This window comes from Labrus mixtus, chromosome 5, assembly GCF_963584025.1.
Source record: "Labrus mixtus chromosome 5, fLabMix1.1, whole genome shotgun sequence".
Classification (NCBI taxonomy): Eukaryota; Metazoa; Chordata; class Actinopteri; order Labriformes; family Labridae; genus Labrus; species Labrus mixtus.
In genome coordinates, this window is record NC_083616.1 from 9,565,428 (window position 1) to 9,578,980 (window position 13,553).

Here is a 13,553-nt window from a genome sequence, read left to right on the forward strand (position 1 = left end):
CAGTCTGCTATTTTACTGTTTATGTTTCAGTCTCACTGGGCTGAGTCCGTATAGCTAACGTACAAAGTTGAAAAAATGTGTATGCTACACCACAACTAGCTAGTAGCTAGTCGACAATTAGCACCTGGACAATAGTGGTAAAAAATGTTTTTTCCCTTCCAGAATATTGACTCCAAATGAACGATTATATTGATCAATATCTGCTAGATGTGTAATGAGGCAAAAGTGTGCTAATACATTAGCATAGTCAGCTTCGACCAGATAATATCTTATTTTTTGCTGATTTTGCTGCCCCCAAGTGGCCAAAAAACTAACAAGCTGCTACCTGAATGAATGTTTAATATGTACATTTTGACATCATACTTTGCTAAAGATGGATGTCACAATACTATCAAGCTTAATTATACTATCCGAAGTTCAGTGAATTACTATTCTTTCTTCAAAGTGGCCTATCCAGAGCAAAGACTTCCCTACATTTGTGGTTGAGTTAGCTTCACATGTGCCGTTATATTTGACTGACAGTTAAGTGATCACGATAGCATGAATGGGACAAGGTGAACTCTCTTCATTCTTCCTTACACAGACAGTTATTTCTTATCAGCTCCAATGTGTCATGGTCTACTTTGGGTGTGCTTAACTTCCCCTGACCTTTAAAAAGCCTGATTATTTCCATCCACAATCTTCACTCGGCAATATGCTTCCAGCACAAAAGGATATTAGGCCCAGACCTGCTGGTCTGATAATTCCAACTCACTCTGTATAACTGAGGGAAACCAAGCCACAATGCCTTGCCACTCTATTATCATTTCCCTGCCTTTAGCTTCACCATTGGTATTAAATCACCTTTCACCTCAGTGTGCAGCTTTTTTAGGGGCTGAAGACTTCTGTGTGTGTGTGTGTGTGTGTGTGTGTGTGTGTGTATGTGTGTGTGTGTGTGTGTGTGTGTGTGTGTGTTTTATTGAATCTTTAAAGTACTGAATATCCATGGTAATTAACTTTCCTTTATGCTACACCCTCCCGGGACACACTGCACACTTTGCATAGTCAAGGGTACTTTGTAGCTGCCTAAATCTTCTCGCTATTGGGAGACTCCTGTGCCTCAAGCTCCCCTGACACCCCTATCTGATAAAAAATAAAGGGAATCCAGCGGGTGCCAACAGGTCTAAATGTTTAATAGATTTTTTATTTTACGTGTAATAATCTGGTAATCAGAGGTTCAGGGGGGTTACATCTATCACTGAGGGAACAAATGAAAGTCTTATTGTGTCCCGCTTGCTTTCACCTCGGGAGGAAATGTGAAGCAGATAAATGATGGCCTTGTTTCAGCAGAGGCTCAATCCATTGCCAACGATTTGTGGCCAACAAAGTAATTTCGATACCATTCTTTGTATTGATAGATGGGACCTAAATTTAATAAAGAGCCAATTTACTGAGGGGTAGAGGAATGGAACAGCAGCGATCTTCCTCCCTTTTTCCCCTCTTTGCCTCCCTCCTACAATCCAGCTCAAAATTAGATGGACGAAAAGCGAAAAGGACAAACAGCACAAAAGATTATGTTTTTGACAAAGCTTTGCCTCAAACTACCACCATTACTCTTCAATGCTTATAATCCTAGTGGGCTGTTTTCTGACATACAGTATGGGGGAGGTCAAATTACTGTACAGATGTGAAGTGGTTGTGCCTTATTTCATGTTATGGGGTCGAGTTTTAAGATTAATTGAGGACTCAAAACAAAAAAAGAGTATGTTGGCTCAGCGGTACAACTTGCATTTCCTTGATTTCCTGAGGGAGAATGCAGAAACAACAGTAGCTTAGGGGATTTTAGCAAAGCAGTTTTCAACATCTTTTTTGATTACAGGATTGCAACAATGGGAATGACACTGACTCTATGTGTCATATTAATGTTCAAAAACCTCCTGAAGAACCTACATTAATACAGCACCTCATAACTGAAATCTGCTTTTCTCATGCCAAATACATGGATGTTTCTTTCCATCCGTTTTTTACTGTTGTCTTACAGAAACAGTATGCTCTTGTGACCACATGGTGGCAGAGGTTCAAATTACCTTCAGAGCGGAAAAAGGAGATTGTCTGCTTCACTGGGGAAGCCTGACAGGTGTGTGCATAAAGACTGAGGAAACTAATCACTGGCAGATTAGTAAAAGGAGAGTTAAAGTGGATTATTCATAAACGCATGGCTCCAAAATAGAGAGTAAATTAAGTGTGATTGGAAAATTGCAGAAGACACTGACACACGGTCCCATTACAAAGATGAGAGTGAGCTGCTTTCCGTTCAGGGAGCAATGCTTTATTGACGGGATGACTTGGATGTGAAAATAATACTTGTCTTCGGAATGAATCAAATCTTGATTAAATGACTGCATACTGCTTTCCTCTTCAGATGAGGAGATCTGTGTGTCAGACAGATTAACTCAGTATTGTGTGTTTGTTGGTGTTCCTGCACAGCATGTCTACATTAACATGATGGGTTTTTGTTTGCTGTCATGCATGTGTAAAACTGTGCACTCATGCATGTGCTGTATCATAACAGATGTGTGCCATTGAGTCCAAGCTCAGGGACTTTATGTGTTGGCCTGTGCTGCACTGCTGCCACCTACAGACAGAGTTTATATAAACCATTATCAGCAAGCAGACTGGATACTGTACTCAAGCTCCATAATACACACACCTGCAGTCAAAGCATTAACATTATGTATATGTCCGTGTCTAACATGGATAAAACCCTTTCTACACAACACATTCTTCATTTTAGATGCCTCTTTGTAAAAAATACAAGCACACAATAAGCTTTATTTAGTGATCTCTTTAGGGTGACCATAACAACTGCAAACAGAAAGTGTTTTTCTTGTTACTGAAAATCCTTGTATTGAAGTCTGTTTTTTAGCATTTATCTTCACACTGAAACAATCCATATTCAACACATCCTTCTGTGTTTTTATACAATTCATTGTGAATAAAAATACAAAAAAGGATTTTGTTGCATTTGCAGGTGGTTTTACAGAAAAAAAGATTGTGTCTGTTTGACTAATGTTTCTTCCTCAGATATCTGTATTGCTTTCCAAAATACAGTATGTCAGCAACAACATTTTTTAGGTTAAAATGCACTGTCATTTAAAATATGTAGTGTCAAAACCAGGCAGACTGACGTGTTAAAAAATGACGTCTTTTGTAAGCACTCCTCAACGATTCTCAAAGCGAGCCATCTGTCACCAAACCCAGACACAGTAGGGGTTTCTTTGCTAAACAGGACAAATGAGACTGTTAGCAGCCAGATGCTGTCAGCAGGATGGAGTAGTTTTCCAAAATAGAAAAAGGAAACATCTGAAAGCTGCTGTCTCAGACTGATGTGCCATATGGACAAAAAATAAATGTTTTTGGAACTGAAAGGCACTTAAAATATAAAACGGTAATCAGATTATGACCTCTAGAAGAATGGGACATAATGAAATATTTTCTTTTACATTTTAAAAAAACAAAGTGTTTTGTGATTCATATTCACTGAAATTTAATTTGACAGCTATCAAAATATTATTTTGTACAGGAAACAATACTGATAGTAATGCTTGTTTCCATATTTTCTTAATTACCTACAGGAGACATTCATATTGTCTGACATACCACCATAGCAAACAAGCAGGGTGTCTATTCAGAAATAAATATTTATTTTAAGTCTGTGCTGATTCAGTTTTCTGTGCTCGCTGCCAGATGTTGTTGAATTCCCATGTGTCATATTAAGCCCTACAGGTGAGTGCTTACATTTCAGGACACACAAATAGACTCACAGCAACATTAGAGTAAATACTGTACTCTGACTTATAATAAGTAAAATTACAGACTATTAAATTCAATCCATATGTTTTATTGTATTTGTGTAAAGGAAATCTCAAGACAAACCAGTAAGAGAAAAGAACAAGAAATATCAAGAGTTGTTTTGTTCAAATTATAGATTTTAAAGAAAATATTCTCATAAATATAATTTAAAAACAAACGTTACATCTTATTGTGAAGTCAATGGATCAAACATATAGACTTTAAAAAAAAAGCGTAGAGGGGAACCTTTGTTACAACTGTGTTTCAAACCGGAATGAAATCACCGTGGGACTGAAATAGGCGCTGGTTGTTAAGGGCTTCCTCTGTTGATCATCGGCGTGTGTGTACGTTTTGTTTATAAACCTCTCTTGTTGTTAATATACCTTTTAATTCATTATTTGGTAGGTAAAGAGTGAAACATTCAGCTAGAAATGCTACGTATGTATTACGTTTAGCTACCTAACTAGCAAACGCCAAACTTTCTGTGTAATGTATTTTAATAAACGATAAATAATATAATAATAATAATAATAATAATGATAATATAATAATAATAAATAGAATAGAATAGCTGTATTAATTTAAATAAAACTGTACTTATACATAAAGTTGAACATGAGCAGTGCGAGCGGAAATGACTCTTTTAGATTAAATATTCTGCAAAACGTTGTTTAAGTTATTAATTTTGTTTAGTGAACACATTTTCAGAAGATATCAGTCAGCTGAAGTTCAGAGATAACGTGAAGCTGTGTGTGACTCTCACATTGACACACCCAGCTGATAACTTGTGTGTGTGTTTGTTGGTGTTTTAGCAGTTTCGTGCTGCTGAGAGCGGAGGAGAACATGCCTTTCCTTCACGGGTTTCGACGCATTATTTATGAGTATCAGCCGCTGGTGGACGCTGTGATGTGTGTCGTCGGACTGGAGGAGAGGGGTGCTGCTGCTCACGTGGACAGGTAACACTTCAGGCGTCGTCAGGGGGCGTCGTCAGGACCTCCGGGCCCCATGAAAAGATATCAAATTGGGACCCCTAACCACAGCCCAAACTAACCTCACCTCCATCACACAAATGACCCATAAAGACTTTAAACATCTATGTTTTGTTTTACACCCTGAACATGGAAGATAAGTAATCTCTGTAATGTTTCCTCATAGTTTAAAATCATTTCAATTTTGTAATATATGCACCTTTCAGACATTTGAACAATTCCTAGCAGCATTGCTTTACTTTTTAACTTCTAAAGGCTTTTACTGTCTAAAAGTGATCTTATTTGTTAGCTTATTGAATTAGAAATTATTCTGGCGTTAATGATAAACTGTAAATACACAATAAATCTGAATTAGATTCTGCCACACTTGTCGGCATCACTTTAAAATGTGGCTGTAATAGTTCTTCTCAGTTCTGAGTTTACTTTGATTCTTCTAACATTGCATCATGATTTGTCTCACCTGATGTTAAAAATGTTGTTTTGTAGGCAGAAGTTGCAGACTCAGTTTTAGTGCTAGCGCGACAACATTGATATCATCTGACTTTACAGTTTACAATGAATCTGTTGATATCAAAGATGATACTCTAGCTTGCTAGTAGATCCAAACGATATGCTTGGCTGAATTCAGCTGTTTTAATCTTCTCTCGTTCTCACACTGAGGTGTGCTAACTCTTCTGTTCAGAGGCTGGTATTACCTTAAACCATTCTTAAACTGTGGAAGCTGTGCCCACCTCTCTTTTGAAAGAATCTTGTTAAAAGCTGTTTTCCTTCAGCTTGCTTTCTTTCTTTCTCCTTTCTCTCTTTTCACTTTTTGGGGGGGAGACGTGGTGCTGCAGTTTGCAAGTAGTGTTAACAGTTTGAATGTTAAGCTGTGCTCCGAGTTTGATTTCAGTGTACGTGTTTTATGAAACTCGGGAAAGACGTTTAGCAACGAAAATGATACCATTTTATGTTGACTGACAAGAACAAAAGTGACTTCCTTATTTTTGAGTCCTAACTGAAATATATGGCTCTGTTTGTTGTACTTACACTATGAACTGAAAACCTCTTCTAGTGTTTGATAGGAACACTTGAGGCAGGTTTCACACTTTTAGGATTGTATACAGTGCTTGTGTCTGCTCTTCCATCCAGGGGCCAGAGCCCTGATGAAGAAGCTGGTCTTCGTAAGTCGCTAGCAGAGCTTTTGGAGCGGGAGTCCCAGTCAGAAGTGTTCCAGGAAGGCATCAGCTACGCCCTGTTCAAGGTGGCAGAACGAGGACTGGTGTACGCAGCTGAAACCCTCCTGCGCTATGGAGCTGATCTAAACTTTGAAGGTGAGAAATGCAAACTAGCTAAGCCAATGTACTCCAGCTGTTGCACTTATTCTTACTTGACCTGTAGTGCAGTATGCAAAATGTAGCATTGCTATTAGTCTACAAAGGATTGTTTAATTCCTTGCCTTAGTTTGAATAATCTAATTAATGGATTCATTTGGTCACACTTCTCTTATCTCTTTTTTCTGAAACAGCAGGCATATTATTTTAGTATAAGTTTTGAAAGCCAAATGCACTTTATAAACACATTGAAAGTCAAACCTGCAAAAACTTTATTAATTCAAAGGATCTTTTTTGTGTTGACCAGGAACTAGCCCTAGCACTGTGAATCCATTCGGCTACACTTTCAATGTGCGACTGTGGGTATTCTCACCAATTCCTCATGAATGCATCAGAACATCTAATGACAGATTGTACATCTAAACATGAGCAGAGCCGCCCGCCGCCATCTCTTTTTATGTATTTTAAATATAATAAAAATACAGTTCCCTTCTGTAAATTGCTCCGGAAAGTGCAGTAAGCCTTACCGCTGAGATGAAATCTGCCAGGGCTCATCCAAACTTATCTGTGGTGACCTCTTGTGCTCTTAAAAATGTCTCTCCCCGGGGACATAATTAGCGGATCCTGGCAGAGGCTGCTTCATTCATCTTCCACTTTTATTTGAATGCCTCTTTCTAGAAAGTTATCACCGACGAATGTTCCCATATAGCTTAGAAAAATGTTCAAGTTCTGTTCTTCATTCTAATTTAGGTTGTTTGCCATCTTTTTTTTTTGTTTGAGTTAAGAGTCTAGGAGCGTGTGCAAGCTGTCAGAGGCTCAGCTCTTAAGTTTGAGCAGATGTAGTTATGACAGAGGGTGATCCTGTAAGTGGCACTTAATGATCTGATCGTTATTTAAGAAAGATTGTCAGATGTACATAGACACATGCAGTGACTAGCAGTCAGTGCCTAATAGGAAACCACAGTCAGATACATGCAGCTCCCTTACATGTGAAACGAAGAGTAAGACTTTATTATCCTCTTTTTGCCGGGAATGAAAAGAGCATATCTTACTGCAGCTTGAGGAGACATACACATGCTGTATTTGAAACCCTCGTTATAGACAAAAAAAAACACAAACTTATAGAGAAGAAAATCCTTTGAAACATGTCTCAAGATGTGTTGTTTGTTTCTGAAAACATTTCTACAGTGTTACAGCTTTGAGCTGATGTAATGCATTTGTGTTGCAGTGAGAGCATGTTTGCTTGGCTTCTATATGTTTGCTTTTCCTTTCTGTATTTCTTTATTTTTTCAGGTTTTTTTTAAAGCGTGTCTATTGGTGAACAGGTTTTCTCATTTCGCTTGTTTTCTCAAGATGCTGTGCCTCCTGGGTTTGGCCGTCATTGTAGATTTTTACACGCGGCTGTAGAGTTGTGCTCGGACATTTAAAGAAAATGAAATATCGTTAGCAACCTTCATCTGTCTTTTATATTTTGTATCTATGTTCAGAAGTGAACTTGTTCAACATGAATATTTGTTTCCTCTCTGCAGACCCCGTGTCTTACTACAATCCGTTACATATCGCCGTTTTGAGGAACAGGCCGAGCATGGTGAAGATGCTTGTTGGCCACGGAGCCGACATTGAAAAGCGAGACCGGGTGAGGCGATTGTCAGACTTTTGTATTGGCCTGTCTTTACTCATTATATCACCTCTGTTTACTCAATCTGTAAACCTATCATTGTCAGATATTAGCAATCATCTTCTATCATCGTCTGATAGATAATACATTCCTCCGGGAACCGATGCAAATTTTGTAGTTCTGGTGAAGCCAAGTCAAGTCAATAAACAACTTCCCGGCAAGACTTCATTTTTCCATGCAGCTACAAAAGCTGTCATTTTTTCGTCCATAACACCCCGGAGTAGTGCGCCTGTTCATCTGCTGAGTCTCAGTTCAACATTGATACGTTTTACATCGGCTTCCCTCAGACTCGGTGCAGCAGTATAATCAGCCCAAAAAGAAACTTCTTTTGTGATTAACAGGAAATGAGTTTGCTGAAATAACAACATTGTGATGCAGATTTGTAAAAAGTAAAATGTTACGCTTTGTCAGGTCGGGAGAAGAAATCAACTTTTAAGATGATTGTTTGTTGAGTGGAGGTCAGAGCGATCATTTCTGATGCATTTCAGGGAGTTAGAGGTGGGCTTTAACGACATCAAGCAGATGTGTGGCTCAAGTTTAAATGTTTGCTCTAATATGGTGAGTTAGCTGCACTTTAATGTAGATATCCGTTTGTATTGATGAATAAATAATCGTTAGAATACTGCCAATAGGAGCTGGTATGTCATTAGTGTGGATAATGCATAATACAGCTCAGACTACAAATGTATTACAAACGGAAACCAGAACATTTCCCCGTGCTGAAAATTCAGCCCACCATTGTAGAATCTGTAAATAGAGATTACTGATTACTTAGCATTTCAAGTAAATGATGTATGTTTTAACTTTCAGATCCATGAGAGCAGTCCTCTGGATCTTGCCGGTGAGGAATCAGAACGGCTCCCCTGCCTGCTCACCCTGCTGGACCTGGGTGCTGATGTGAATGCAAGAGATAAACATGGTACATTTACATTTATTGGCCTGATTTAAAAAAACTTTTTTTTTTAAATCTCATTCATTCATTCAGTAAACATATTTCTTTGTTGTTTCCCCCCTCAAGGAAAAACACCTTTACTCCACGCCTTGGCGAGCAGCGATGGACTCACCGTGCACAACACAGAGAACATCCAGCATCTACTTGAGAGAGGTACTGTCTGTATTCACTTTGTACTCTTGTCTGATTTTGTTTTTTTAACAAACCTTCTCAAACAGGATCAAGGTTAAATCACAGCATTCTTAAACTTGGGTTGATATTTAGTACCTGTGGTCCACATGTACGCATGTTGAGATCAGAGTATAAAGTTGTTGGAGGGCTGAAAAATGTGCAAACACTTTGGAGTGAAACCAATCCTGTTATACTGACATGAAGCGACAGACTGACAAGATTTTCAATGCAGCATGCTGAGGGCTAAAAGTATCTCTTTGTATCCTTTCTATACTAGTAGTAAACTAATGTGCCCTCTGAATACAAAATGACCTTCATGTAGACTCGTTCTCTTCCTTTGAGTTTTTATGTCCAGTGTTCTTGAACCCACAAAAGCCACACAAAAACCTTGATATTTATTATTTCCGACTAAAAGACAGTCTTCATTGAGAAAATGTGGAGAGACCAATTTCAGTTCCTCAAGATCAAGTGACTCACTTTAAGGAGCCCAAACACAAACTGCCTGCTTTGAATTAGAAGACACAATCAAAGCAGCATCTCACATCAGACACAAAGGACCAGCTTTTCATTTGAAGACATCTCTTTGTCAATGATGCCGTAAAACCTGTGGGAGATATAATCCCAAGTATTCAATTGAACAGAGAAACAGAGAGTGCATTTCCCCATCTGTTGGATTAAAAAGCAAAAGTAAATTGCTTTTCATTGAGTTGATAAAGAATTCATTAACTGATTTTTGTCAATTAGAGAAGATTAACAGTTAGTTCAACGGCGGCAGTAGCTCAGTCTGTAGGGATTTGGGTTGGGAACCGGAGGGTCGCCGGCTCAAGTCCTGGTGCGGACCAAATATGGAAGTTGGTCTGGTAGCTGGAGAGGTGCCACCTCCTGAGCACTGCTGAGGTTGAGCAAGGCACCAAACCACCAGCTCAGGAGCGCCCGCTGTGGGCAGCTCCGTCACTCTGTCATCTCTCCATTAGTTCATGTCCATAGGATCCTGTTTGTGCATGTGTATATTTCAGCCGATGTGTGTGTTGCATGATTAACAGAGTATAATCTTAATCTTAATCAATAAGGGTAGATACATTTGGTGGCCATCTTTCTTTCTACCAAAGATTTATATAATCTTACTTTAGGATTTATATCAAAGCATAGTAAGGGGAAGTAAAGACCTTTTTTTCTGAAAGTAGTTCCTTATTGGGTTTTTTTGGGCTTGAATAAGGTTTTTTATTTATTTATATTATCTGGGCAAAATGTCAACTCTTTTGTGTAGAAAATAAAGCACACCACTGGGGGGCGCCACTTTAGCTCAATTGATAGAGCATGCACCCCTAGTGCAGAGGCTCCTCACCACAGGCCTTCAGCTGCATGTCATCCTCACTCTCTTCTACCAATATTTCCCGTCTTTCTTAATCCATCAAACAAAATGATTTTATGATTGAATAATAATATATTTTTTAAATCTTTTAAGAAAAGAGAATACAAACCATTGATTGTACTCATGAGAATCATTTGTCTTTGTTATACTGAGGACTAATATGCTTGTTAAGAGTTGTCTTGTCTCATGCAGGTCTGGAGAAGTTTTTTCAAACTAACGAAGAAAAAGAAAATAACCCTGATGATGTCATAGTGATGTCATTGATGGAGTGTCTTGATTTTGAGCCTGCATTTCAAGTTGTGGTCATAAAGTAGAAATACACAAGGCGTAACCAGCCACAGAGTGTCTCATGAAAGATTCTCTAGAGTCTAATAATGAAAAAGAATTACAAGTCCCAGGGTTTGTGGAACTTAGCTGATAACTCAAATCCAGGATCAATCTTTTTTTTCCTGCAATTTCTCAATCTCTATGGGATTAAAATAGGGGAGAACATACTCGTATGTATACTTTGGTAAACCTTATCAGTTCACATCACCTAAGAAACATGTTCTCGTGATGGAATAACATTCAGTGACTGTTTGTGATCACTCCTGTGGTTCTCAGCGATGCTGTCTTCCCTGCAGGTGCTGATGTAAACGCTTCGACCGTAGACGGTGAAACAGTGAAGTCCTCGTTGGTGTTTCTGGTGAAGGAGGCTCTGGATGCCAGTGTGGAGGACGCCGCTGAGATTGGTAACTTCTGCTTGAAAGCCACGCGGCTGCTGTTGGCTCACGGCCTGGACCCCAGCTGCTGTATGAATGAGGATGGCGAGCCCTCGCTGACACAGACCAGCCTGGAGCACTTTGACCTGTTCTTCCCTCTGGCTGTGCTCTTGATCCAAAGCGGAGCTTCTCTGGTTTGCTCCTATCACGGCGACTCGTGTTGGTCCGGTTACAGCCTCCTTTTGCAGCGGCTCCACACTTCCCTGCAGCAGTGCTCGGATCAAAGTCAGGCCTCCGAGCTCCTGGCGCAAGCCGAGGTGTTACTCGACTTAGCAATGGTTGACGTTCCCCTGCTGCAACTGTCTCCACAGCTGGAGCTCCCTGCACCTGGTCAGGACCCCCATCCCTATGCTCAGGCTCTGGTGGATCTGCACAACCGCACTGTACAGCGAGACGCCAACCCTCCTGCTCTGCGATGTCTCTGTAGGGCGTTCATAAGGAGCCACCTTCAGCCTTGGCCCCTTGAAGACAGAGTGAAACTTTTACCATTACCGGACAGAATGAAAGACTTTCTTCTTCCTGAGAACTCGTATACCCCAAAGCCTGGCTGGGAACACTTCAAGCCCAAACAAACCCAGCAGTGACCACGTCAGTTTTTGCTCCACCTAAAATCTTTATCTAAAAAACTGAAAAGGCCTGAAATAAATTGTGCAGATGCCTGAGCATTTGTCCTCAAATGAACATGAAATGAGGAAGCCATTGAGGCCTTTGTTAAATTTGTTTCGTGTACAGTCTGTGCCAAATGAACAAACGTTTGTATGTTTACAGATTGAACTGTGACGACTGCTGTACTTAGGACTGAAACGTGTGAAGAAAACTGCAATACAAAATGAAATCCACCTGATGGCAGTGTTGCTCCTGTGTATCAAAAAGCTGCTCAGATTGTCAGGGTCAAAGATTTCCTTCTTCATTCACAGTGCAGCCTGTTACTGCTGTTCCAGCACAGGAGACAACATCTATATTTTATCTCCTCAACATGACGGCGCTGTACTGTTGAAGTTGTGTGTCTTCTCGCTTATCATGAAGGTGGACGATTAAAACTGTTGTGTGTCTCAATATCAGCCCCCTGAGAGCCTGTTGTTTTCCCTCACACATGATATTATTTTCTGTTTGTCATCATATAACTGCTTTTGTCAGACCAGGTAGTTGCAGTGCAGCGCCGGAATAGTCTCCTAAAAAGTCTCTGGCGACCTGTTATGGAGGAAGAAACGGTGCAATATATATTTGTCTCCCTGCAACCAACATTAGTTGCTTGAATGCTAAAATAAAGAAGCAGGGATTTAAAGCAACAATGCAACAAAGATTGTGCTTGTAGATGTTTTTTTCCTGGCTGAGCAGTGACTTAATGTGGCTGCAGTAGCTGCTGGTGTGGAAAGTTTTCCCAAGCATTCTTAATGCTTATGTTTAAATTCAGATGAATTTAGGGCCCCCTTCCCTTTTGATTTTTTTAAAGCTCCCTCACATGCACGCAACCCACTCTACACATCCACTCTATGGTTAGACACAAGAGCGCCTCAGAGATAGGCTACATACTACGATAGTAAGGCAACACCATAGTGTGTGTACATATGTGTTTGCGTCCAGGCGTGTGTCGGGAAAACTAAATAGGACATTGTGTTACACAACTAACCCCTTCCTGACATTGCTGGAGCTGGAGTGGCTCCAAGGCTTGCAAGCGCTCCAGCTCCTCTTGGTTATCTAGGTCACAGCCTCTGAGGAGAAGAGCCTCAGCAGCAGCAGCGGCAGCGGCAGCAGCCCTGCATGACACACGCTTCACTCTCCTGTCTGTCTGAATCTCTTGACAAAACCTCAACACTGGCCCTGGTCGAATAAGAGAGGGAGGGAGAGCAGCGAGGAGGAAGAAAAAGTTCCAGGCACGGCATAGGTGGAATGGTTGTGGGAGCACTCATGGAGGACACATGGAAATGGTAAAAGGCAACGTTGGATTACATTTATACAATACACAATCTGTCGGAACATAATCCACACAAGCAACAATCACAACGCTATGGGGAGGGAGAGAAAAAAAAAAAACAGGCTTCATCCATAAGAGTCCAATCCCTGCTTGCAGAAGGTGATAGAATAGAGATAGTGGGGGGAGGGCTAAGCCAGAACACTCTCCATCCAGCCTTTATTGGAAAACTGTGCGAGTGAAGCTCGGTACTGAAATTAGTTATTGATCTATTCTCTCCCTGAAGCCCATGGGTCTTTCCCACCACACCTGCTCATTCTCTCACAGCCTTTTCTTTCACCACAACACACTGTTTCTCTCAGCGCTGCTTCAAGCCTCTGCTTGTTTCGTGGTTCTTTTATTTTCTGCATATTGCCTTTAAACACAGAAGTTTTGTCCGAAATAAGATCCTCAACATTTAGCGAGAGAAAGTTTGAGATTTTTTGGGTCAAAATCTGCAAGGTTTATTTCTTGAAGGGCAAAGCATAGATCAAGACTTTACGACACTTTTTGCAGTCAAAGTATAAACAATAAT

General features: G+C 40.2%; 2 protein-coding genes across 3 annotated transcripts in view; one reads left to right on the plus strand and one right to left on the minus strand.

The window, feature by feature from the left end:
• The window catches only part of adamts13 (ADAM metallopeptidase with thrombospondin type 1 motif, 13), a 370,029-nt gene that overhangs the window by 321,143 nt on the left and 35,333 nt on the right, over positions 1–13,553 (minus strand). The window lies entirely within an intron of this gene.
• asb6 (ankyrin repeat and SOCS box containing 6) lies at positions 4,116–12,123 on the plus strand. 2 transcript variants are annotated; one of them, XM_061037657.1, is made up of 7 exons: positions 4,116–4,175; positions 4,647–4,787; positions 5,952–6,133; positions 7,663–7,769; positions 8,622–8,730; positions 8,830–8,916; positions 10,930–12,123. In XM_061037657.1, the coding sequence occupies exons 2-7, from the start codon at positions 4,675–4,677 to the stop codon at positions 11,649–11,651; spliced, it is 1,320 nt and encodes a 439-aa protein (XP_060893640.1). In that variant the 5' UTR covers positions 4,116–4,175; positions 4,647–4,674; the 3' UTR covers positions 11,652–12,123. The 2 variants fall into 2 exon arrangements, with proteins under 2 accessions (XP_060893640.1, XP_060893641.1); XM_061037658.1 differs by having other exon boundaries at positions 4,141–4,232.

Bases quoted from the DNA above. Each gene is read 5' to 3' on its own strand.
- asb6 (XM_061037657.1), top strand. From the start codon at position 4,675: ATGCCTTTCCTTCACGGGTTTCGACGCATTATTTATGAGTATCAGCCG. The intron at 6,134-7,662 runs GTGAGAAATGCA...TCCTCTCTGCAG, and splicing joins AGCTGATCTAAACTTTGAAG to ACCCCGTGTCTTACTACAAT. The intron at 8,917-10,929 runs GTACTGTCTGTA...TCTTCCCTGCAG, and splicing joins CCAGCATCTACTTGAGAGAG to GTGCTGATGTAAACGCTTCG.